The sequence below is a fragment of the Rutilus rutilus genome, assembly GCF_951802725.1.
Source record: "Rutilus rutilus genome assembly, chromosome: 18".
NCBI classification, from domain to species: domain Eukaryota; kingdom Metazoa; phylum Chordata; class Actinopteri; order Cypriniformes; family Leuciscidae; genus Rutilus; species Rutilus rutilus.
This window is the reverse complement of record NC_140231.1, coordinates 24,343,594-24,369,632: the sequence shown is the minus strand read 5'-3', so window position 1 is coordinate 24,369,632 and position 26,039 is coordinate 24,343,594. Positions and strand designations below refer to the sequence as shown.

The following is a 26,039-nucleotide window of genomic DNA, read 5'->3' as shown; positions in this document are numbered from 1 at the left end:
TAAATTTAAAATGTTTAGGTTTGTCCATATTTGACCCAAACATGGGTCGACACAACTCAGCATTTTTGAGTGTGTGTGAACAAAAAAAAAAGTTAAGTATTAATGTAACAAAACTACATTTAACTGTGACCTTACTGGAAGCTGGTGATATCATCTCACAAATCTCTCACATCTGCAGCTAGAGTGATCACATGGTATCGCCACTGGAGAGATACTGAAACCCATTTCCTGAGGCTGTGTGGGATAGAATTGATACTTGAAGGACTAGAGTGAGACTCAAGACAGTCTGCAGCACTTTAATCAGGACACCTTAAATATGATAACAAACAGAAGACACTGATGAGGACTAACAGTGGCACTGGATTGAAAGAACACTGAATGAATAGGGATTTGGTCAGTCATGCTAATGCATCCATTCCACTCTTTCTAATGTCATACATTTGTTTTGGGCTATAAAAGTAGTACATTGAGAAACTTCCATCTCTGCACATCACAAATTCCTCCTCCCACTTTTGTAGGAAGGCATATAGGGAGAGAAAACATCTCTATTATTACCACATTAAAGTTTTTAGTTTAAACTGTAACACTACATCACATAAAATTATGCCTTTGAGGATTAGGTTTTTCATGCGCATTCTTCTTTTCAGCAAAAAAGGCCTTTCTATTTCATAATATTCAGGATATATCACAGCTGGCTGAGATTTTTTTGTGTGTGTGTGTGGGAAATTCAGCAAAGCTGTTAAAGGAGTTCAAGCCACAACTTTGAAAAGTGCAACAACCCTTTGCTGAATAACCACATCAAGAGAATCAAACACATGCTTCTGGATTTTTATTATACGCATTTTGCATACTCAATTGGGTCCAGCTTGGATTTCCAACGTGTCGCCACACGGCTCCTTTCATTTTAGCGGGGTTTCCACTGCGGTGGGAAACGAAGGAACATAAAACTTCAAAACAAGCCATGAAACTTCATTCTCAACCCAACCCAAGGTCATTTGGATTTTGATGGTAAATTTTGCATGTATTTTCCTTTGAATTGACAAGCCAACAAACTTTCTGCCTATAAGTGCTGTTCCTTCTAGTTTTTCATTGTCACTGGCTGGACCAGATTGAAGTCGGTAATTCTTAAATCTCAAAGTTTACAAATCACCTTATCGGCCACCTCATTCCACTCTGTGAGTGACTTCTTGGATACCACACAGCCATTTAATTTGAGATACACAAAAACTCAGACAGCGTGAATGGGCGAAACCTTGAATGCAGCCCTTGGGAATCAAATCAATGATGTTGTGAGGTGCAGTTTAATTGCATATAAACCCATTATTTAATGTTATACGAGGCAATCCATTTATCGGAGGGAATATTGCGGCCATTATGAGCCTGGAATGAGTGAAGCCTTGGCAAAAAATGAGTTGTGTTTACTCGCAATGACTGAGCAGATTGCTGCTGTGTAATGATGAACAGAGGCTCTCGTGCGAGAAAGAAAAAAAGACACCGCAGCCTGCACGCCACACTCGACCCATCTTCTGTCTACCGGCTCTGACAGCAGGTCAATGTCAACGGCAAAAAAAACAAGCCTCCAGAGATGGCGTCTTCATTTTCAATCCAGCTAATACAGTTCCATTTTATTATTATAATTAGTTAATTGCCTATAAAGACTTGGCCTGAACAACCGTGTCACACTGAAATATTGTACTTCAGCAAACAGCGACAAACGAAATGGGAAGTCGAGCAAAGCCTTTCATTTCCAAGACTTAGTATGTAGTGATAAGAGCAAGTGAATTCGATAAAAGAATAAAAATGGGATAAACTATTTCAAGAATATTGAAAAACTAGAAGGGACAACTGCCATCAGGAATTCATGTCTGTTTTTAAAGTGAACGGATTATAACAGGCTCTGCACAAAACATTTTTTTCCCATTATTCTTTGAGGAATAGAAAGGTCAAAAGAACAGCATTTATTTGAATTAAAAATGTTTCTTGAGCACCAAATCAGGATATTAGAATGATTTCTGAAGGATCGTGTAACAATGAAGACTGAGTAACAATGCTAAAAAAATAAACAAAAAAAACATTAACAGTAATAAATGAGCAAAACCTCTTACTTTTTTACAAACATCTGACTGGTAGTGGGTGATTGTTTTGCATATATACCCAAACAACTGTGTAATGAGAAGACTAATGGAGGGTCTATTATTAAGTGTAGTTCAAAGCTGCCCTTTTCAAAAGCACATGGCATTACAATTATTATAATTTGTGCAATTATGGAACATTAAGCATCAATTTACTAAAGGGAACATTCTATTATATAAATGCAAATAAAAAAGACAGTGGCCATTTGCACTAAGTGCAAATAGCAATAGACGCCAAGTGCAAATAGCAACTAGATTCAATTCACAGTGAAAGTAGCATATTTTCTTAACGATATATGCCATTTACACTAGGTGAAAATGGCAGCATTTTTCTTAACAATATGCCATTTACACTAGTCACAAGTGAAAATAGCGATAGATTCTATTTACACTAAAAATAGCAGTATTTTTAGTAGTTAGATGCTATTTATAATAGTGGCAGATACTATTTGCAACTCAGTATTGTAAATAGACACTCCGAATAAAAAATGACGAGTAAATTAAGTGCCCTGATTAGACTGTGCAGGGTTTGCTGAACATGCAGGACAGAGTGAACAATGAAAACCCAGATGATCAATAAAATGCACTCCAGATGGACATTTAACATTTATTCTTTGGCACAAAACACTTCCTCTGTGCCCCTTTTCCCCAAGAAAACGCCACTTGAATCAGACTCAACATGATCTGAACATGTCGAGAGAGTTTGGGAGTGAGCGTAAATATGGGTTTGGATGGGACCGATCTGCTCCAGGGATCTCTTACCAGTGCAATTTTCTCTCTTGCAGGACCAAATGAGACTCGCCGCATCACCTCTGCGGGCTGAACTGTCATGAGATTAAAGGCTCACTTAAAATAGACCATGATTCCCACCATTCACTCATGCTCTCTCATTCCTGCGGGGGCGCCACTCATACGGACCCTTCAGCAGAACATGGGGTCTAATTATCATGCAGAGTGCATGTTGGGATGCAGTACATGCGCCGACGGTCGAAAGGCCAAAGCTCTCAGGTGCAGGAAATGAAAAACAGACGGAGCAGGACGCGAACATGACGAGATGTCCCTCGAGGAAAGTAAAGCAACCACACTCGCGTTGGATAATTCATACTTTATTGAGGGTTTTACAAAGTAGCTTCAAAATTAGGCCCGTACAAACTTAGAAATGAAAAACCGAAGGCCACATATTAAAAAAAAAAAAAAAAAAAAAAAACAGAAGCAAGAAAGCCGACGACTTCATATCGGAAGGAGCTCAGACAGAGAGAGGAAAAAAAGGAGATAGGTGAGAAAATAAACAGTATTATCCTTCACAGAAGGATATAACTGTGTCCCTCTGCAAGACACAATATTACAAAGGAAAAAGCTCAGTCATCAGAAGGTAATTTAAATTTGTTTTTAGTTGCATCCAAGGAATTACGCCTTTAATACTTCTTTCTTGTTGTTGCCTTACAGCTAAAACACACACCGAGGCTCCACCATCTGCTGCTGGTATTGTGTCTTTCTACACCTGCATCTTCAAAATAAAGAAGATCTCCATGCCTAATGCTTATCTGGAGGCGAAATAAAAACATCTAACTAACGCAAGGTCCAAACCAGGCATACATAAAGGGATAAAAGCGCCCAGCATTGTGCAGCTTATCAGGCGAACAGCAATCCAGTAGTCGCCCGGAAGGCTGTTGCTGCCGTGCGAGATGTAGACTGATCCTGCCTGGATGTTGTGGAACTCTCTCAGGAGGAGTTCGGCTGAAGGCCTTTGGAGGCAGCAAGCATTGCTCGCACTTTCGCCATGAGGTCCTACAAGAAAGGAGAAATGGAGAAAACGTTCACTATTCGCAAGGGAGAGTTTGCGAGAGAAACTAATCATAGCATAAACAGGACAAGAAAACAGAAACATGAATTCATAAGCTTGCAGACAACTTTGCGCAATTTGAAATTCAGATTGGCTTTTGGCTTTGTATGTATGAGAATCCTACGTGCTAAATATGGATACGGATGTCTAGTGGCGTTCTATAGAAAAGAAGGCTAACTAGATTCCTGCTCTTCAAATGCCTCTCTTCATTCAATGTGGCTCAGGTTACGTTACCCAAAGCTTTTTGCATACTAAGAGTCCATAGGGAGAATGTGACACCAGAGACGTGCCGTGGCTTGGCACTTGAATAAACATTTGCTTAATGAATATGCACATTAACTAGTGTCAGTGATTTCATACAAATGGAATTAACATCAAAGAAACTCCAGAGCAAAAACACTAAAAGGAATAATAGAAGTGAAGCTCAATAACGTTGGTTCCCTCGTTTGAATGGGGCCAATTTCTAGACGGTTTAAATGCAGTAATGTAAGTGAGGCTTATAATTTTATAAAAGGCACTTACTGTACATTAATTCTTCTGTTAGAACCTGAATTACTTGAGCTGTAAAGTAGCTCTTGTTTTTTACGGTTGGTTTAGGGTTTTAGGTGACATGACAATGAAATTGTAAAATGGAATATAGAATAGGTTAGTAAGCAAATTATTCACACCAAAATAATGTCTTTTTTTTTGTGTGTTAAAGAAAAGGGTCAAGTGGGAATCATTTTTGTGGTAATAAACATCATGCCAAAAATGCCCAGAGATTGAGCTCACCTGTACTGAACCCGGAATATTCCTATAAAATGTAATACTACGCGTAAGAACATATCAGTTAACAAGCAACAGTTTTCTGGCAATTATGCCTTTCTCTGCCAGCATACATTTACTTCAAGGTTCTTTACTTCAGCATAACTTGCCATTATATATCAAATCAGTCAAATGATCTTTCGAAACACATGGCTGAATTGCACGGTTGTCATAGGAGCAAGGTTTGCTCATTGACGTTTGCAGAATTAAAGACACCGCTGCCTTCCACCCCCTCATCCAGTCGAAGGAAAGTTATTAACCCTGAATTTCCAATAAAGCCCCTGTAGAATTAATCATTAAACAAACAAGTGGTCAAGAAAAGCACAAACACCACAGGCAAGGACCAATGTGCCTCTGGAGAGAAGGGTTTGCGGTTGTCCTTCACAGGGTGAAATCATTATGAAAGTCATTTCATACAGTACATGGATCGCATTAAATAGTGTACAGGGGCTGACGACAGCGATCAAAACGGACAAACAGTCTGTCTGTCTATCTATCTATCTTGGCTAATTTCATTCAAATTCCAACTCATGATTATAAAGGGAGCCAAATCTTAATTTTGCTTAATGCTGATCTAGATAAGCATGCAAGCAGTAATTGCACCCCAAAATGTGTATTGTTATAATATCGAAATGCATGACAACAAAACACATAAACCAGTACTCGAACGCATGTACATGAAAAAAAAATAATAATAATGAAAAAAAAAAAAAGAGGAACCAGTATAAATATGTCTCTCTTGATCATAGTGTGTTGATCCAGTACATTAGAGTGACAGGACTAAGCTGGGATAAAAGGCTCTCTGAGCTTCCAGCTGACCCGAGCAGATTACTGCAATGAAAGGAGGATAACTTCAGTATGATTAGAGCTCATTATGAGACCACAGCTGGCTGAAGTGTGAGGAACTCAACTCTCGCACAATGGAAATAGTTGCATTGTTGCTTTCTGACTTTAAACGACCAAACAAGAGTTAGTTGTAATTGTGACTGAGAACTGCTTTTTGCAGTTGGTTTCTCTGTAGCTATTTGGGTCCAGACCTCCAAGCAATTTGAGAGATAACCCACATTCGTACCTGCATTTTCAGAGTCCAGAGAATCGCCCCACTTCGAGTTCAAAGAGGTGGCAGCTCAATCACAGGCCCAGGCCATTTAAAAGCAATTTTGAAATCTCACACTCAATATCACTCTGAACTCAGTCCAAAATATATTTTTTAAAAACAATGGTCTATCTGAGCCAATACCCTTGTGGGCAGCACTCCAACATATAATGCAACTGTGCCTCCGGTTGACCTGAGTTTGACTCCTGGCTTGAGGTCTCCATGCCTTCCCGTCTGATCTGCATTAGGGCTGTCACTTTTTATTCGATATTCGAATATGCATTCGAACATGACGTGAAATATCCGTAATCGAACTATAAATAAACTATTCGGTTTTTAAAGTGCCATGTGTAGCGCACTTTTTACAGTCTATGATTAGACCGTTTGTTTTTTATTTTATTGTTTGCCATCTCATCCAGTAGCGGGCGCTCTAAACGTACTGTAGCGTAGGCCCATGATGACCAAATCAAGCAAATAATAGCCAACAGCCAGCCTGTTTTGAAAATGGAAGATAACGCACAGAACGGCCAGCCTGAGCGGACAATTACGACCCCAACTCATCTAAAAAGTAGTGTCTGGAAATATTTTGGGTTCTACACCGTAGATGGTAAAGTAACCGTTAAAGATAAGGTAGTTTGCCGAATTTGCAAAAAACGGTTTACTTGCGCATCCTCGACATCCAATCTTTGCGCTCACCTGTCGAGTTACCATTCAAATGAGGCAGCGGAGTCAGAGACACAGCAGATGGCCAGGCGTCAAACGGCGTATGACTGCATACTTTCCTGCACAACCGTACGCACCTTTTTTTCCATGTAACGTTAGCCTAATTTTGTGATTGGCTATGCATTGCATACTGTCCTATTCAGTAAAGGCATGAACAGACTTCAACATTCTGACTGAGCCAGTTAGTACAAGATGTCTTATTCCCCCAGAGTCACAGTAGTTTGGAAACGCAATGCTTTTTCTTACGCACAACAACAGTAATGCACTCAATAACCTGCCAGGGTGCATTTTGCAAACCATAAACGCCTCCAGATCAAACCATCAGTCACCTGCCACCCTTAACATGCCACCCATGCTAATCAGTGGAAAATAAGAAAATAATGTTAAGGATGGAGGAGGACAGCACAGAGCACAAGAAAAGAAAAAGAGACTATTCTGTTCCTTAGGGAGAACCATAAACCAGCCTCCCTTGTTGTTCGGCTGACAGGCACACAGAGGGTCCGTAAAAAACCCAGGGGAGTGGTGCTAAGATCGAGAACGCGCTTCCCCAGCCTTTAATGTTACAGCTTTTCATTTGTCGGTTGTAAAAATCCCCACCAGTCTCCACCGGAGCGTCTCATGAGAGCACTTCTTCCTCTATCAATAGTCAGGATGTGCATGTCAGAGCTGGAACATTCTCCTCTGGAGGATCCGATCATAGATGCGTGAGGTAGGGCTGCAGGCAAAGGATCAAACTGAGCTGAGCTGAAACCTGCTTCCCTACCACAGGATCTACGGGTGGTCTGTGCGACCCGGAGCTTTCATTGCCTGGGCTAGAGGGGGCAACTGGGGACGGAGGGACTTCCTCACGCAACTGAAATGTAAGCATGCACAGGCCTGCAGAAGTTCCTGCCGGTAGTTATTTGTCAAGGTGAACCATGCTTCTATTGATTCGAGCAGCAGTTGCTGGTTTTAATAAGAGCCGACTCGTTTTTGCAAGAAGTTGCCCCCTGGAAGTCCTGCCCCAGTTCTGAGGTGTCAGAATTGATTTCGTATGCCGGGAGAAAAGGGAAGTGAATCAGGTTTCCAAAAGATCTGAAACCATGTCAAGACCGTAGACTTTTTTAGAACAGAGAGGGCTAAAATAAAAAGACTGTTATGCAGCTGACTACTTTTGGTTGAGGATCAGATGGTTGCGAGTGAAACGCAGTGCAGTGTACAGTGTTTATCTTTTTATGCATTTCTTGCATCCTTTTCTCTTTGACACAACTGACTTTTTTTACATACAGTAGCTACCTTTCGTCTGCTCTGTATAACAATAGGCAAAGGGAAGGAAAGAGATCGCACTCTGCGTTTCATCCTTACTGCACAAGGCCAGAGATCATAACAGAGCTGCAGATTGACGGCTGCATTGAATCAAAATGCGATAGCGACATGCTCCCTTTCTCTACACATACTCACACACACACACACACACCAACATACCCACGCCTGGTGACAGGGTCATGCAACCAAATCAATGTATTTCTCAGTTTCAGCACGTAAGGCTCAGCAAACACAGACCACTGAAAGCGTCGGGCTCTAAATTACATATATTAAAGCCTTACTAAGCGTCTAAGGGTTTCATCAGCTCTGCTACACTGTTTTCCCCTTAGGCGCTGAATTATACTGAGAGAGGTAGCGAAAGTTTTTTAGTTTTTTGTTTGCAAGCCAACACTGTATTGATATTCCTCAAGCATTCTGGTCAGAGGTTTATTCTAAATCCACAACCCTACAAATTAATTCAGCCCGAAACTGCTTAATGTACAAATTGCAATCAAGCTTTTAGTCAAAAAATATCAGTCCGAGAGGGTGTTCACATGAATGTGTTCTTACAATAAAACCCAAGATGCTGCGGAATGGAAAAATAATCTAGGGTGTTGAGACACATTCTTAAAAATAACTTATTTATTTTAACTTTCAATGTGGTGAGATGCTGAAAAAGTGCTCAGCAAGATAAGAAACAACGGTCAATCTTGACCATCCAGAAAAAACAAAAACCGTCCATGGTATTTGGTCAAAAAGTAATCCTGATAAATCTCCTATATCCTATATTATAAAAAGGAAAGAATTTTATATAAATAAAAAAAAATCCGTCTTAACAAGTATCTCTTTATTGGTATTTCTCTGCAAATATTGATGTATGAAATTATGAGTGAATTGAAGTGGCATATCATGTAATTAATTAAATTACACATTTTAATCAATTAAAAGCCCTAGTTTATATGAAAAATTATAATTTCTTAATGACATACCTGAGTGATTTTGGTTTGCACTGAAGAGACAATAGTGGAGGACACTTGCTTGTCTTTCTCCTGAGAGCCATCCCTGTTTAACAAACAAAAGTAAAGCTTTATTTATATAGCACCTTTTAAAAAGTGTTTACAAAGTGTTTCACAGAAGAGAAATACATGTGTGCATTCACAGAAAAGAAAATAATAGAATTCATTGGGGCCGAAATGACTAAAGGCTGACTCATAAATTTTTAGCCGTGTTTTTAATACAACCAACAAGTCAATATTGGATGTTCATAGCATATTTATTCAACAATGCATCTGCATTCAGAATTCTTTTGTAAGTGTTTAAAGGGTTAGTTCACCCAGAAATGAAAATTCTGCCAGTAATTACTTTCGTTCATCTTCGGAACACAAATTAAGATATTTTTGATGAAATCTGAGAGCTGGTTCTCTCCTTCATAGGCTGCTAGGTAATCGATATCTGCCATCCGACAAGATTTGAAGATTTGCGCAAAAACAAAAATAACGACTTTATTCAACTATTCATTTTCTTCTGTGTGGGCCTCTAAGTGAGTTCACGTAGAGTAACAGCGCAGCGCTTCTGGGTTGTAAGTCAGAACGTAGGTTCACTATTGGCCAGCATCACACGCATGACCAGCGTTGGCCAATAGTGAGCCAACGTTCTGACGTACAACCCAGAAGCGCTGCGCTGTTAAACTACGTGAACTCACTCAGAGGCCCACACAGAAGAAAATGAATAGTTGAATAAAGTCGCTTGATAAACTTAAGGTTGAGCCACTGTAGTCACTTGGACTATTTTAACGAATGTCTTTACTAACTTTTCTGGGATGGCAGATATCGATTACCTAGCAGCCTATGAAGGAGTGAACCAGCTCTCAGATTTCATCAAAAATATCTTAATTTGTGTTCCGAAGTTGAACGAAAGTCTTACGTGGTTGGAACAACATGAGGGTGAGTAATTACTGACAGAATAAAAAATTTTGGGTGAACTAACCCTTTAATAGACCTCTTTGGTAACCCAGCAAAAACGCTACAACAAAAGTAAAAAAGAAAGAGACAGTGAGACGGTGACAGAAAGACAGAGATCTGCCAATTGGCCAGGTTTGTGAAAAACACCACAATACAGTATTCATGATGACTGGTGAGTATGTAACCACCACAGACATCTCAGGCTGAAACTGAGCGACCAGAAGAAGGTCATGAAATATTCACCCAACGCCGGAAGAGACACAACAACTGCACAAATGAAACAAAGTTTAGAGAGAGACGCACAGAGGGAGGTAAAAGAAGAAGCAGCAAAAAACAACTGAAGGCCGAGGGAGTTTAAAGCAACTTTTTTGATGAAACTTGAGAAGTTGTGAGGAAAGTCAGTCCCTGTATCCAATAACCCTGTGCAGTGTGTTCTCCCCAGTTTTTGAATCAAAACCTATCCATAATGTAGAAAATCTATGGCGTTCCTTGCGCAATTCATACAGATTATGCTGTCAAACCATTTAATTAAAATGTCATAATGCCTGATTTTGAGTGTCTGAGACTTTCATGCTTCGTTCAACAATTACTCAAGTTGTCAAGTCATACCTAAAACCGTAATATCTTTCAAATCAAAAAGCTAGAGTGCAGACCGTCTTTGTGTCTCACACACAGCGCTCCTGGCAAAGCTTAAATTAATATTGCAACAAAGTGGGAAAAAATATGGTTGAAATCTATGATTCTGACTGAAGCAGACTGAGCTTCAGAGAGTTGGTGACTCTCTTGCGAGGTTCATGCTGACTGATTGTTCACTAAAGGAACTGATTGTGCCCTTTACCTGGACCTCCCCAAGCTGGAGGCGGGGCTTGTGGCAGGGGAGGGGCTTGCAGAGACTCTGGCCACGGCTCCGCTTCTGTCAGGGGATGCCGAGGGCGAAACGGAGGAACCCTTAAAACGGTGTGATGACTTTGAACTCTTCCTCTTCTTCTTTTCATGAGGCGATCTGTAAACGAGATATATTGAAGTAACCGATCAACCCAAAACATACACATTAAAATTTGTTGCATTTTGTTTGGTCACACAATAAATAAACTTGCCTTGCCTTTCTAACACAAAGTTATGGCTTCAGAAGATTTGGAATATTGAACACAAGATATATGGACTACTTTTATGGTGCTTTTTTTCTTTTCATGCTCCACAGAGGACAGAAAGTCATATGGGTTTTTAAACAACAATAAATAAATAAAACAAAATAGTGTCACTTTTCATGAGCTATTCCTTTAAGTTCATATGATAGAACTTTTTTCTTGCGGCTCTGGGGACGGTGCAGTGAAGTGAGAGTCACTGTGTGACAGGAGGTAACACTGTGGCACAATGTGGAGTCTTAAAACATCCGCATGTCCCTTTACAGAGACCCCTGCTGATCCACCACTGCATCAGCGAGGGGACTCAAATAGGCTATCCGCACATACTCTCTCTCCAGAGAAAAAAAGACCAAATCAAGGGGCCTTTATCTCCAAGGCTGTCCTTTATGAATATTTTATTTGAATACATTGGGTATGTCCTTTAGCGGGAAAAATACATTTCTAAAGGAGCACTAGACTTTAGTTAATGGACATAGTGACCTATAATTATATGTGGCAATGTAGCAAAATGACAAGATCTGTTTGGAGAGTGGACACGAGGTTAAAAATGCACTCCTGCAGACGTGCCAAGAATTCCACAATACTGTATTGTGACTAATTGAATCAATACAGGAAAACGGACCTAAGTTAATCTAAAATAAACGAAAACACATAATACCTCTCTCACTTACTGTATCTGAATGGCAAGGTTAAGATTACCTATTAGTTTATTGTACAAGGGAGCAGTATGGAGTACAACAGCGACTTCTAGAAGTATTTTTCTGCATTATTTTTCTCCAGAACGTTTGAAAATAATTATTTAAGATATAAATAAAGCCATTCAGCTCTGACTCTGAGATGTTGATGAAATATTTTATAAATATTAATTTCATGCAATTTTAATCTAATTCTAACTAAGAATTAATTGCAGGGAACGACCACATCATACTTATTTTTAACGTAATGATAACGCAATAACGATACGAAATGAGCCTCAGTAAACCCTGGAAAACACAATCTAAGCCATAAATAAAAATCATAAAAAAGACAAAGGTACAATACTGTGAACTTAACATCTTCATGAAGGAACAAACTACTCATTTCATAAACAGTGGCAAATGACAATCATAATTGATGGTGTTATATATATTCTATTATTTGAATCGAATCATTGTAACTTTATGTGTGTATATTTACAGTACAATAATCAGATGGATTTTTCTAGCTTCAAAATCATGGGTAGTCCAGTTCTTTACAAGGAACTAGGCTATAAATACCTTTCTTTTTTGCAGTTAAAATCTCAGTCACTAGTGCTTAACCTCAGAGCTTGTGGCTGGTCTGCCTTGAAAGGTTTGCATATTTTGCTAACAATATACGATTCTACGAAGAAAATAAATTATATTACACTTCCGTACCCCAACTGTTATGTTATATTTCCAAGACAACAGCAGCTGTTGCTGGGCCAAAGGCAGGCACTCAAATGTCCTCTGCTTGCATGTACAGTAAAGTAAGGTTTTACATCCAAGATGCTTCTATCATCACTCTAACAAACCAAACCTCACTGAAACCCTGCAAGTGATCTAACCATCTCTCTCTCATCCTCAATTCCTCTCTTGGTTCAAAAAGGGTCAAGATGCTGAGCTTTTTTATCCCTTTGAAGGGAATGTTTAAAAAGCTTGTCCACGCTTTCTGCATCCTCCACGGCAGCAGAATAAGGAGAAACGTCTCAGCTAAGCCATAAAAGTACAGGAGAGAGTGGGCCGCCCAGATAAAGACCAGTGACACAAAAGCCAGTTGAGATCTGAGAAGTCGTCACGACCACCTCTTTCTGCAGTGCTTTAGCGCCTTATAGGTGTCGGTAAGAAAATAATGGTGATGTAGAGGAAATGAGAGAGAGGGGAGGGTGATGATAGCAGTGTCATGGAGTGTAGTCTCACAGGACTCTTCAATAGAAGGATTACAGCGAATGAAAAAGATCACGCTTGGTGCAGACTCTGGGGAAACACCAGGAAAGCACTTTTTACCAACTGTGAACAGCGGCACGCATGCTGACAATCAGACAAACTTCTCCTTGTGATGATATACAGCTAGAGCGTTTAAAAAGGAGGCCTTATCACAGCTGCTGTTAATACAAACACATGTTATTCCTGCTGTCATTAGATTTTGTATTCACAGCATGTGCCAGTGTAAATATTTTGTATTAAAATGATTTCACACCTGGAGGTGGTGGGATTTTGTAATGTTTTTCAAAGAAGTATCTTATGCTCACCAAGGCTGCATTTATTTGATCAAAAAATACAGTAAAAACAGGAACATTGTGAAATATTACCGTTTAAAATAATTGTTTTCTATTTTAATATATTTTAAAATGTTATTTATTCCTGTGATGGCAAAGCTGAATTTTTAGCATCATTACGTCAGTCTTCAGTGTCACATGACCCTTCAGAAATCATTCCATATGATATAATCATATATCATGCTGATATGCTGCTCAAGAAACTTTTCTTATTATGTTTATGTTGAAAACGTTTGTGCTGATTAATATTTTCACGATACAATTTTGTCAGCATTCTCTGATGAATAGAAAGTTCAAAAGAACATTTTTTTGAACAGAAATCTTTTGTAACAAATGTAAAAGTCTTTACTGTGACTTTTGATCAATTTAATGCATCTTTGCTGAATAAAAGTAAAATTTTCTTTAAAAAATAAATAAAAATGATCTTACTGACCCCCAAACTTCTACATAAAAAAAAAAAAAACTATATTTGCTTAAATGTCTATAAAATACATTTAAACAAATGCATTACTAAAATGGCAGGTAAAAAAAAAAAAAAAGGTCCTTTTGAGGCCTGATAAAGACCTGGGTAAGTGCCCAGACTCACCTTGATCTAGAGTGCTTCCTGCCAAGCGTTGGGTTGCTGCCAAGGCGGTAGGTGCTTGGACCATAACTCTCCTTCTCCCTCTCGTCACGCTTTCTCTCCGAAGAGCGAGCTCGTCGGTCTCTGCGGCCGGGGGAACGAGACTGAGACCTGAGAGAGGAGGAGAGATTAGAAGGAAAGAAAGAGAAGGCAAAGAAAAAACATGGTCAAGTTAGAACTGACTTCTGCTCAAGAAATCATCCCACACATTAGACTCATCGATGCTGTTAAGTTAAGTGACAGATGATGGTTCTCTACTCTCCATTATCTCTTCAAAACCTTTTTGAGAGATGAAGAGAGTTCTAAAAAAACAAGTAATTGAGCTCTTAAAAATAAGTGTGTGAAATAGGTGTGGTGATAAATCACATTTTTATCTTTGACAGTCATAGACTAACAGTAGACATACACAGAAGTAATCACTGTAAACACTGCAAGACACTGAAGAAATGCTGTGGACCACGAAAATGTGGGCAAATATCCAGTGCAAGCCATCTAAGACTGATCTCAAATGGCAAATCTTAAATGCCAAGAGTGACGGTAGTTACAATTTACAGCTTACAGTGAAGTGGCACATTTATAGTAGATTTCACTGACAGCAAGTAGTGCATTAAGGCCTTAAAGAAAATGGACGAGGTTTGACACGATGAGCAGTACAATGCTTTTCTATACTCTACAAGATGTCAGACGGCAGCACTGAGTCATGTCATTCACAGGACATTCGCTCAGAAGGATAGAAGAAGAAAAGTAGCGTTTGCAAAGTTTAGAACAAGAACCAAATCAAACATGATAATAATATGCTGCTTTGTTTACGCTTCATGGAACAGTGTGTTGTTTTGTATCGCTCATCTTCGACTACTGACAATACATCACAACTGCATATTGCAATCTAGTGGATTCTTCGATCTCAAATCAAAATCTTCCATATAAAAAAAAAAAAAAGTGTTGCATATTAAAAACGCTAATTTAATCACATCATACTTTTAACGTTCAATAACAGTACAAAATGAGCCTCACTGAACCTTGGAAAATTCAATCTAATGTTGACGAACACATTTCTGTAACAAAATGGATAGGCCGTTATTAACAGGTGTGCGTGGGTTGAAATGTAATCATACATGTATAGACCCACGCAGAAGGATAATGCGAATTAAAATAAATACCTTGCACTGTATGCGCACACACACACACACTTGAAACTAAGAACATACTGAAAAGTAGAAAAGCAATGAATCAGGAACAGAGAGAAAAAATATATTATATACAGACAGGAAGAAGAAAAACAGACATTAAATCTAATTATTAATAATCTGCTGCAGGGGTGTCAAAGATATTATTTGAGAGGAAAAAATCCCCCCCCCCCATAATACATTTGCATCTATTTATTATAATTGTGACCAGGGTGAATTACATTTTTCTATTCTTTTTCCGCTACACTGGACAGATATACTCATTAAGGATAAACGTTAACCTGGTCTCTGGTGTTGATGTGCCGTCTGGAAACAAGAAATGTCAGGTGTCAGGAGGAAGCAAATAAAAATGAGTGAGCAGCTTAAACACTGACACCATTATTATTAGCGCTATCAAAAATTAGAGGCACAACACTGGCCATGTTTGATGTCTGAAAACAGGAGATTTATAATTACTTCTGGCCCTAGTATTACAAATTAAATGTCCATGATCAGTGTCAGAGTCACCGACTTAGATATGGGCTTCTAATTAAAACCAGCTACAATACAAAAAACAGACACAACAGGCTCAGGTTTGGGTTAATGTTTGTTTTAAACCACTACAATTATAAAGCTATCCAAATAAGTGGTTTTCTGGTTTCTTTGTAGTGTTATAATTATTGATGAAATAAAGGCTAGATACTTCACTAAATAAGGTAAACCGATGCAAAATTGCTGTAGTCACTATTAAAAAGATAAAATGGTGATTAAAACAGCCATTTTACTGTAATCTTTCTAGGAAATTGTTTTGACATTTATGTACAGTACAAACAATCTAGTTAATGTTACTTTACTTTAATGTTTCTATCTCAATCTTACTGACTAGGGGTGTAACGATACCCTCATGACACGATTCAATACATATCACAATACTGAACTCACGATACGATATTATTGCGATACTCCAAGACATATGATAAAAGGTTAACAAAAAATGTACTGTTTATTAAACTGATAAATTTGATATTACATTGTGTGTATAAATGAATATTCTTGGACTTGGTGCTGGAAACCCAAAGCACAGGACACAAAAATATTCATGATTCTGAAGCTGAAAATACAGAGTTATTTTAGACAAATATGTTTCTCTGTCACTGACTAGATATATTTAAAATAATGTAGGCCACTTTTTTACACAGATACTCCCCTATTGCATTATTATACATTAGATTCAACATTATATATAATATTTTAATGTAGTACTGACACTAAAACTCTGAAAACTTTTTTCTCACATAGTAATTTTTATTTTGGGTGAACTATCCACGATACATATTGTCACTATTCACGATACATATTGTTGCATTTTTGTATTGCGATATATTGTGACACGATATATTATTACACCCCTATTACTGACCCCAAATCTTTGAATGGTAGTGCAAATCCAATTCAAAAAAATAAATGAACACACACACACACACACACACACACACTAGTGCATCCCTAATATATAAGAGAATTACAATTTAAACCAATTACAATTAAGAATATAAATATTACAATGATGCCATCACTGTCGATTAGATTAATAAAAATAAAAATAAATTCTACAAATGCAAGTCAAAGGGTGATTTTCACAATCTATAGAACTAATTTTGATTTGAGTCTGTACATTAGGTGCTTTGGCCTGAACTGACTGAAGAAATTATTACTTAAAGTGAATCAGAAGAAAATCAGATCTAGACCTAAAAACATTCTAAAAAAAACCTGCCACAAAGCATTTGAAAACTTGACGTGCATTTTAGCTTTTTACCTCAATATTCTCATGCCTACATGACAAATAGTTTATTAAATTCCTCTCAAGCTAAAAATAAGCTCACAAAGAATGGAAATGACTGGCGAAGAGTACAAAAGGTGACGGCTGAACACATTCAATAGTCATTTTCTTTGCTGAAGTGGCGATGCTCACAGACACAGACACACTTGACCAGGACTCAGTCCAAACACGAGCTGACCTGCTGTAAAACAAACACTCGTGGTCTGAAGCCCCTCCAACACTTGACAGCAATCAGGGAACAAGGTCAAAACCACAAGGTCACGTGTCTGGCTTGAGAAACGTACGCATCCAGGCCTGCTAATGACATGGTTGTGGAGGGAGATGACAGACAGGGTGAGTGTGGACCAGACGCTTTCATTATCTCAGGTCATCTGAAGATTAATGGGAAAGGGCAACATTGGAAAGCCATGATGGAGCCATACCCGATGAGAAATTAACAAGGATGTGGGACGATCTGGATTAGAAGAAGATGGGATTGTCATCTTAATGCAGACGCTGCAGTCTGCGCAACGGTGTGAAGCCTATGAAGTAAGCGGATGAACTGCAGTTCAATAACAGAGGAATAAGAAAAAGGATAGAAAGATTTCTCATACAGCTCTTAGCTGGAGAACATGGCTTAGGCCAAGGCGATATCTACAGAGAACCACAGGGGCTCAGCCAAACTAGATTAGTAGTCTAAGAAGAGCTTCTGCCCAAAACCATCTCAATCTCTCACTTGCACAGACACAAGATTTATTCTAAAATAAAAATATTTAAAAAAAAAGTATTATATATATATATATATATATATATATATATGAGAGAGAGAGAGAGAGAGAGAGAGAGAGAGGTAGGCCATTCCTTATCTGGTATAAGAAGAAGTGGTTTTACTCCTTCCAATTACTTCAACTAGGAGGTTGATCTGAGTTATAGCAACACTTTTTAACCTTGTTTGGCAAGTTTGAATGGAAATTTAACCAAAGAAAAGAGCCAGAAAACTTTTTACAGCGTCTAAGTGATTTAAATCCTGGGGCCGAAATGATTTAATCTCCAGAAATTAAATTATGGCATGTCAGGACGGTCGCGATGAGGGGATTGTAATTACTTGAACTTCAGCATTGGATAATGACAAATCAGTCTTGATTTCCAGCAAAGAGGACAAAAAATGAGGGTGGCTGAGGGGTGAACAAAAGTTTAGAGGTGGGCTACAAAACTTTTGACAAGCCACTCTCCCCACATGTTTTTATTATTTACAGATGCAGGAAAAAGTATGTGAACCCTTGGCTTTACCTTTGATTTCTACATATACTGGTCATTTGTTTTTAGACAAAATCCCTCCTAAATTCTTCCTGAATTCCTATCTGAAAATCTGATCTGCAATTACAAGAATCGTTTGGTGAACACAGAGACCCTAAATGTAGTGATAGTTCACCCAAAAATGAAAATGATGTACATTTAGCCAAACAATTTTTACTCATCCATATATATCCATATTGTTCCAAACCAGTATGACTTTATCTTCTGATGAACATAAAAGAAGACATTTTGAGAAATTTCTCAGTGTTTTTCTCTGTGGCCATAAAATGGAAGTCAATGGTAATCAAAACAGCTTGGTTACAAGTTTTATTCAAAATATCTTCTTTTGTGTTCAGAAGAAGAAAAAACAACATGAGGGTGAATAAATGACACCAGAATTAAACATTTTGGTATGTTCAATAAAAATGTCTCATGGTTTGCGTTTTATTTGTTTAAGCAGATTGTGTTTGTCTATAGTTGTGACAAGATCAGATCACATTTTAGGGCCAATTTATGCAGAAGCCCACAGTAAACACCAGGGTTCACATACCTTTTCCTGTATTTCTAAGTTTAATAAGTGAAATTTTCAATAATTCATTCCAACTTTAAGCCCTAAAACCACATTTTACATTTAACTTAAAAGGCCAATTAGATTAACACATTTTTGGATGGATAAAAAGATGGAAAAGGCAGTTTAAAAACATAATTACATTTCAGTAAATGTGGCCAGAGGCATTGCAATTAGCAAGCTCTTTTTAACAGTTTAAATCGTTCTTGGAAACATGTTACAATTCTAGAGCGTATACCTGGATCTCCTGAAGGAGCGGTAGGCACTGGGCAAAGAGTGCTTGGTTTTGGATTTGGATCTGGAGCGTGAACGGGACCTGGACCGAGACCTTCTCTTGTGTTTTTTCTTCCTCTTGTCCCGTTCTCGATCCCTATCCCGGTCCCTTTCGGGCCCACGAGAGGAAGATGAGGCAGAAGAGGTGGTCACATGTGGAGCAGGGGTGTTAGCGCTCCTCGATAGTGCGTTTTCCAGGGGCTGATAGTCAAAGCCTGGTATACGAGAAGCATGTAGAGGGATACCGCTCATGGGAAGGGTCGACACCAATGGCTGTAGAGACACAACAAAAGGCAGAGGGATTAGACAAACGAGACCTGAAGCACAACCGAGACGGGCACATGAAAGAAAACTGACATTTTAATGAGCAAAATCCAATCAGACTGCTTTCTATGGACAAAAATATGGCACATATGAGATGAAAGGTGGTCCCACTGGCTTTCTAAATTTGCGCATCTGCCCCAATCAATAGAGCCACAACTGGCTTTGCGTGGTCTCAGGGACCATATCCAATTTAGAAAGGTTTTCGCCATCAGTGTATGTCTCCATGTGAAAGGAAGCAGTGTTAGTATGTATGTGGACGGCTCCCTAGAGCAGTGCCTGAGTCTAATCTTCACTCCTTCCACCCCAGAAATAGCACTAATTAAAAATACTGGGTGTTTCGCGGTATATTAAGGGCCTGAAAGAAACATAATTGGCCATTCTCTTCAATCATAATAAGTTTAATATGTGTCTGTCTGGTTAAATGTGATCCCTTCTGCTGTTGGATTCACATCAGAAATGGAATTTCATCAATCAACATTGAAGCTCAAGCCGTCGAAACCACATCTGCGGGTCTCGGTTCATCACACGCAAGGAAATAAAAAGTCTATTTCATCACAAGGCAGAAAAGACGAGAGACGACAGCATGTGCTGTGCTCAGTCAAGTCAGGCTAAAAATTTAAAGGGCTACAGGTCATAAAAAACAGCTCTGGAGCACTGAACCAGGACGCAATATCATCCTAAAGTATTTTTAAATGTGCCCCAATTAATCTCGAAATAGTGTTCTTCTCTTTCTATCTCGGATGGGAAGGTCTCTTATGTAAAAGATAGCGCTGCTCAGGGCAAAAGGGTGTTGAAGTAGGTGGTGTAGATGGGAGATTACAAAGTGTATTCAATTTGATAACTCTCTAGCTGGAGTTACATAATGGGACGCAGGGTTGGGTTTGATTTTAAAGGTTGACATTTGGATAGATAATGCCCAAAGCGTGGCACGAGTGCCTGGTCTCTCATGTCTGGTTTCAAGAAATAGGGACAATGTGCCCTCTGAAATATCATGCTTGCTAGAGTCCACGTAATCAGACGTGTATATTTTTATATTTTATTTAGAAAATGTGGTTGCTAGAGCATTGCTATGCAGTTGCTAGGGCAAAGGAGGAAAGCCTCAAGTCTCTATGATATAGGTTACTGGCTTGGGTGCCACCTCCAATGCAAATGTGTGGAATTTTTCGACTATTTTATTGTCTAACATCTTATTTCTTATAAAAATAATAGCAAAACATGCCATATGATGTGAGCACAAACTTCATAGGACAAGTTGCATAGGACGACTTAAGAAGTTTAACAATTAGGGTCAGGGATTCGTTGAAATCCATAGCTCAAGGTATGAGCGATAGTGATGCCTTCCTTATTAAATACCACTAATACACACTCAGGAAGAGGAGCAGAGAATGCCAGGTCAGCAAAGTTAGAGAGCTTAGTCATTGCACATGTTAATAAGGGGAAAGTGCTCATCTAAATCCCTACAGTTCGAAAACCAGCTGCTGTTCAGCTAGTGGAACTCAATTAAGAAGTCCAAGTGAAAAGGAGAGAGCAAGAAAGATTGAGTGGCAAGACAAACAGCAAGGTCTACCACTTTCATTTCTTTCTTAAACGTTTTTATTTAGGTGCTTCACACACAAACATGGTACAAAATCACAAACCCATATATATATATATATATATATATATATATATATATATATATATATATATATATATATATATATATATATATATATATATATATATATATATATATATATATATATATGAGAGAGAGAGAGAGAGAGAGAGAGAGAGAGAGAGACAGAGAGAGTCTACTATATATATATATATATAGTAAATGGAATGTGGTGGTACCTAGAAAAACAGAAGAGCAAATATACAGAGTCATTAAAACCCAGTGCTAAAATCATCTGCTCCGTCTGCAGTGAGAAGTGCGCAGCATATTTAATCCATCTGTTCCTCATACTTGCCGAGAAAAACAAACGTAAGTGGGGTAAATTGCCGCTATTTAGTTCACATTCTTTAGAGACACTGCCAGAAACCAAAGTTTTGACCACAGTAGGTTTTCTTTAGCGCTTTTAAAACCATTTCTACTGGATCACAAGTGTTCAGACGGACAGCTGGGAGAAAAGTCATAGAGGAAGTGCCTCGTGTGGTAGTGTGCAATAACAGCCAGCAGACATTTTTGTATATATGTTTCAGTTTCACAGTAAGCATACACTCCAGGTCACAAAAGGCAGGTAAGAGGTAAGCATCCTCAGAGGAGAGTCAGTAGATCTATCTTCCTCAACTTTTGACATGATCACCTCAATCATACAGATTTTCCCCAAAGACTGACTGCACAAGGCATATTTGGCATGTGTTATGAGAGCCATTTAAATGAATGAGCAGTGGCACAACACTCTGGATAGTCAACCTCTCTCTCTCCTTCTCTCTTATAGCCAGCAAAAGTTCAGACACCCTTTTTCATTCAAATAATGACACCTAGAATGAGTCTCTTTGATCTTCGCCACAGTTTACTTCGCTCTCCCGGGACTCCTCGGATACTGAGGCACAGCGACTCTGGCAAAGACATCGAGCTGACACTCAGCGCCACGCTAATTAGCTTGGGCTTCCTGGAATGAACCATTATTTATGATTCGCTTTAGCTGCTCTAAACGAAAGGCTATTGTTATTCTAATTTTCTAAGGAGCAGCTGGTGATTTTGGAGTTTAGGACAATTGTTCCAAAGGCACTTCAGGGAAAGGGGAGTAGAGTTTATTTACGATTTCTCTCTGCACACAATATGTCACATCTAATGGGAGTCTAAAAAGCTATTATCTTCGTAATTACGAAAGAATGGTCTTCATATTTAATTCCAGAATTTTATTTCCCGACAAGGAAAAAGTTTTTCCTCTAAAACACAAATTCAGCATTTTGATATGCATTATCTCTAAAACATGGTAGTAAATGTTTGAAGCATTTTTAACACTGTTTATAACCTGCGACTCCACTAAAAGGATTGTTGTGGTGGTCTTAGGGACGTTGAGAAAGCTTTAATCTCGACATTCGTTTGGAGCATTAGGACACTTTCCTCTCACGGGATCTCTGATTGAAGTCAGCTAACGATGAAAGGATTTGAAAGATTCTGAAAGCCTCCGTGCACACGGTTGAGTACCTGCCAAATCGCTTGACATCCACTGGACAGTGAAAATGCAAAACTAAGTAAATGCTGCTGGGAGAATGATTTGATGATTTGTAGATTTATGAGAGTTGGAAGGGTAGAGAAGTAGTAAGCAATTGAAAGGAAGCAGTAAAGCTATTGGATCATGTTGGATGGCAAATGAGGGATTATAGGGGAAAAAAAATTACTGAGAGGCCAGTTCAGAGTAAATTCCCTTAGTCCATGCAAACAATTCAAGCTGGTCCCAATTTTCAATTCAATCATCTGAGTGATGCAGCATCCTGTCTTTAATAACAGAGATGCAAGGACAAGTATGTGAACCCTTTGGATTTAACTGGATTTTTGAAGTCATAATAATAGGCAAACACAGTCTGCTTAAACAAATAACACACAAATAAACAAACAAAGGAACATTTTTGTGAAGGCAGTTCACATTGCAGGGAGAAAAATGTATGTGAACACGTACAGTAGGCTAATGACTTCACAGGAGTCAGCTAACCTTGAGTTCAATTAATAAGTCAATATCGGAGGTCAGTCACCCTGTCCTTAAAAGGGAATTTTGGGTTTTCTAATCACTAAAAGCACTGCCTTATGTGAAACATACCACAGGCAAGAGTGCTGCGAACATCTAAGATTGAGAACTGCTGACCTAAATAAAGCTGAAAGGGGTCTCTAAAAGCCTTGTTGTTGACCAGTCTTGGGTAAGACAAATTGTCTTTCGAAAATAACACCCGCAAATTTGCAAAACAGCACCTGGATGTTCCACCGCTTACTGTGCAAAATATTCAGTGGATAGATAAAACTCAAGTTGAGTTGGTTGGGAAAATAAAAAATAAAAAAACTCTGTGGGGAGAAAAAAGGCACAGCACAGCAGTGGAGGGGCCATCATGGATTTGGCCTGCTTTTATGCATCAGGGTCTGAACAGCTTGCGATCATCAATGGAAAAATTAATTCCCAAGTTTATCAGGACATATTGTAAGAGAATGTAAGGTCATCTGACCGCCAACTGAAGCCCAAAGCACAGGAGTAAAACGGAAAGCCTTCAACAGAAGATTATTGACCACAACCTGAAGATGCTTGAATGTGTCCTTCAAGAGAGCGTTTTATACAAGACATTAAAAGAATACTGCTGAACTGAAACAGATTAGTAAAAAGCAATTGAAATATTGATCGACATTTGTGCACATTTAATCATCAATTGCAAGATGTTGCTTTCAAACGAGGATCAACATGTTATTAAATCTAATGGTTTGAATACCTTTTCCACCCTGTGCTGTAAACAGTATGCTCAATAAAGAGACAAAAATATATACCATCGCTTGTGAGTTATATGTAATAGAATGTGTTTGTCTATTGAATATAATTCCTATTAAAGCAGAACTTGGTAACTTTTTTAACTTAATAAAACTGTCTAGAAATCATTTGGATGGTTAAACAACCTGTTCTGGTGATATTGGTGACTTTCCCCGCTCCCCCCAGCGTTCCCAGGCGGAAAACCAACCTTGCAACTTGGGGACTACCGTCCCGGCGAGATAGAAATTGGAAGTCTCGTGAGAAGCGAGAACGAGAACGAGAGCGAAACATAAATTGCTTTACGCCAATTCGACATAAACACACGCATGTATGATGTATTACCAGATTACCCACCTCGGTAGACATAGCTCCACACGATACAGTTGGCTTGCTCCGATCAAAACAAACGCACATGAGCAGCGGTAGAGAGGGGGAGGAGGCCGCCGCAAGTGAGTTTTTTACGACCGTGTTGTGAAATATACGCCCCCCCCACAGCTGTAGGGGGAGCTCGTGGGGAAAACATGCGACAACAAAAGGGAAAATCAGCGAAGAAGTGACAAGAGTTCGCTAGAGTTGCCGAGTTCTGCTTTAATGCAGAAATCCAGATAAATGTGAAATGTGAACTGTATGACATCAAGTCTTCATCCTAAATAATAATAATAAGGTTTTGAATAAGTGAGTGATTACAAGTTACTAATTCCCACCGAATATGGATATACTGAACATCTGCGCTTTAAATGGAAATGGCTGCATTTTAACAAGTTTCAACAAATGGCTGAATTCAGTCCTGTCTTCTGATCAATACTGGTGGATGAGCAGTGAATGACAGATGTGTTCACATTAATCAAGTAAACAATGAATAATCTAAAAACTGGCTAGTCATTATGAATGTCAATCTATGAATGTTTCAATGCTGGTGGAGCTCTTATCTTCAGAGGGTTAGAAATACCACTTTTAAGTCCAAATAATTGGCTTGTTTTTCTGCAGTATGCCAATATGATGAATGGACATCTGTCAGAAGCTGCCTGCCTGGTAGAGCAACGGCAACACAAGGGGTTCTTTGTAAACCCTATGACATCGCTGAAAAGCTAATTTGTTGGAAAAACTACACCTGGTGACTTGTTGCAATTACATGAAATCACATGGACGAAAACTAAATTAATCAGCCATTCTAAAACGAACCAAACTAACACAACAAATAGTTTTTAAAGGGATGGTTACTACAATAATGAAAATTCTGTCCTCGTTTATTCCTTCATGTCGTTCCAAACCTGTGTTTTTATCCATACAATGAAAGTCAATGAGGTCCAAAGAGGGGTGAAATTAGTAATTACATTTTTATGATAACTATATACATCAATATAACTATTTTTGCTGGAAATAAGATCGTTACGATGACAAAATTCTACATTGAAATTTCACAATTCTCAATACCAATTTTGATACAACAGCAAACACTAATACTAGCCTAACTAATATAAGTAAAATGTTCTCAAGCTTATTAAAGGCAAATAAACAGTAAGTAATAAAATAAGAACAAAGAAACTAATTACAAGCAAAAGGACAAATAATTACAATAGAACAAAGACAAAAATGAAATAAAGAGTGCTTTAAATTTTTCAGGTAGATCTGTCTAACTGAAGAAATACTACAGAAACCTAATGAATGGATCCAATATATTTATCAGATTTCCCAACTGTTCAGGTGAAACATAACTGACTGTGTTGTTTATGTAAATACTTGCAAAGATAAACATTTTAAAGTTACTTTGTGTGTATTTTACAGTCTAAAGGCCGGCCCGATATACTTCAAGCTAAATTGAAGAACGAACTGATGTGAAGTCATTTCGAACAAAATCAAGCCAAAATGAACTTCGTTTGCAGTTAGTTTTGGCAGTTCGAAACAGCTTTCCGGAAAAGTTAGCTATGGCTGGTAAACACCTTTGTACAACCATAGATCCGTGGCGATTCTGTAATAGGTAGGTGTGCTCTGAGGTTCTGCCTTCTTTTCTGGTTCATTTGGCCTGTTCAGTCCGTCGAGGTCAGATGTGTTCCAAAGAATAAAAGTCCTACAGGCTTGGAACGATATGAGGGAGAAAATTAAGACAATTTTAGTTTTTGAAAGAAACACTCCTCTTCTGCCATTGGTCAGAACAAACAGATAGCCCGCCCCAAAAATCACACCATTGGTTGACTCCTTGTTGCCGTGTTGGGCTGGTTGGGATTCTCAAACAAACAAAGCTATGTTTTGAAAGCACCATAAGCACGCA

General features: G+C 38.6%; 1 protein-coding gene across 2 annotated transcripts in view; it reads right to left on the bottom strand.

Annotated features, from left to right (window-relative positions):
- Nucleotides 1-3,222: 3,222 nt before the first annotated feature.
- Nucleotides 3,223-26,039, bottom strand: part of sfswap (splicing factor SWAP) — an 88,764-nt gene continuing 65,947 nt past the window's right edge. For both annotated transcript variants that reach the window (XM_084386740.1, XM_084386741.1), the window contains exons 14-18: nt 18,973-19,280; nt 13,850-13,996; nt 10,682-10,846; nt 8,872-8,944; nt 3,223-3,920 (exon numbers count right to left, since the gene is read on the bottom strand). In XM_084386740.1, the coding sequence (XP_084242866.1) occupies nt 3,855-3,920; nt 8,872-8,944; nt 10,682-10,846; nt 13,850-13,996; nt 18,973-19,280 (759 nt within the window). In that variant the 3' untranslated portion in view covers nt 3,223-3,854. The remainder of the gene's footprint in view (nt 3,921-8,871; nt 8,945-10,681; nt 10,847-13,849; nt 13,997-18,972; nt 19,281-26,039) is intronic.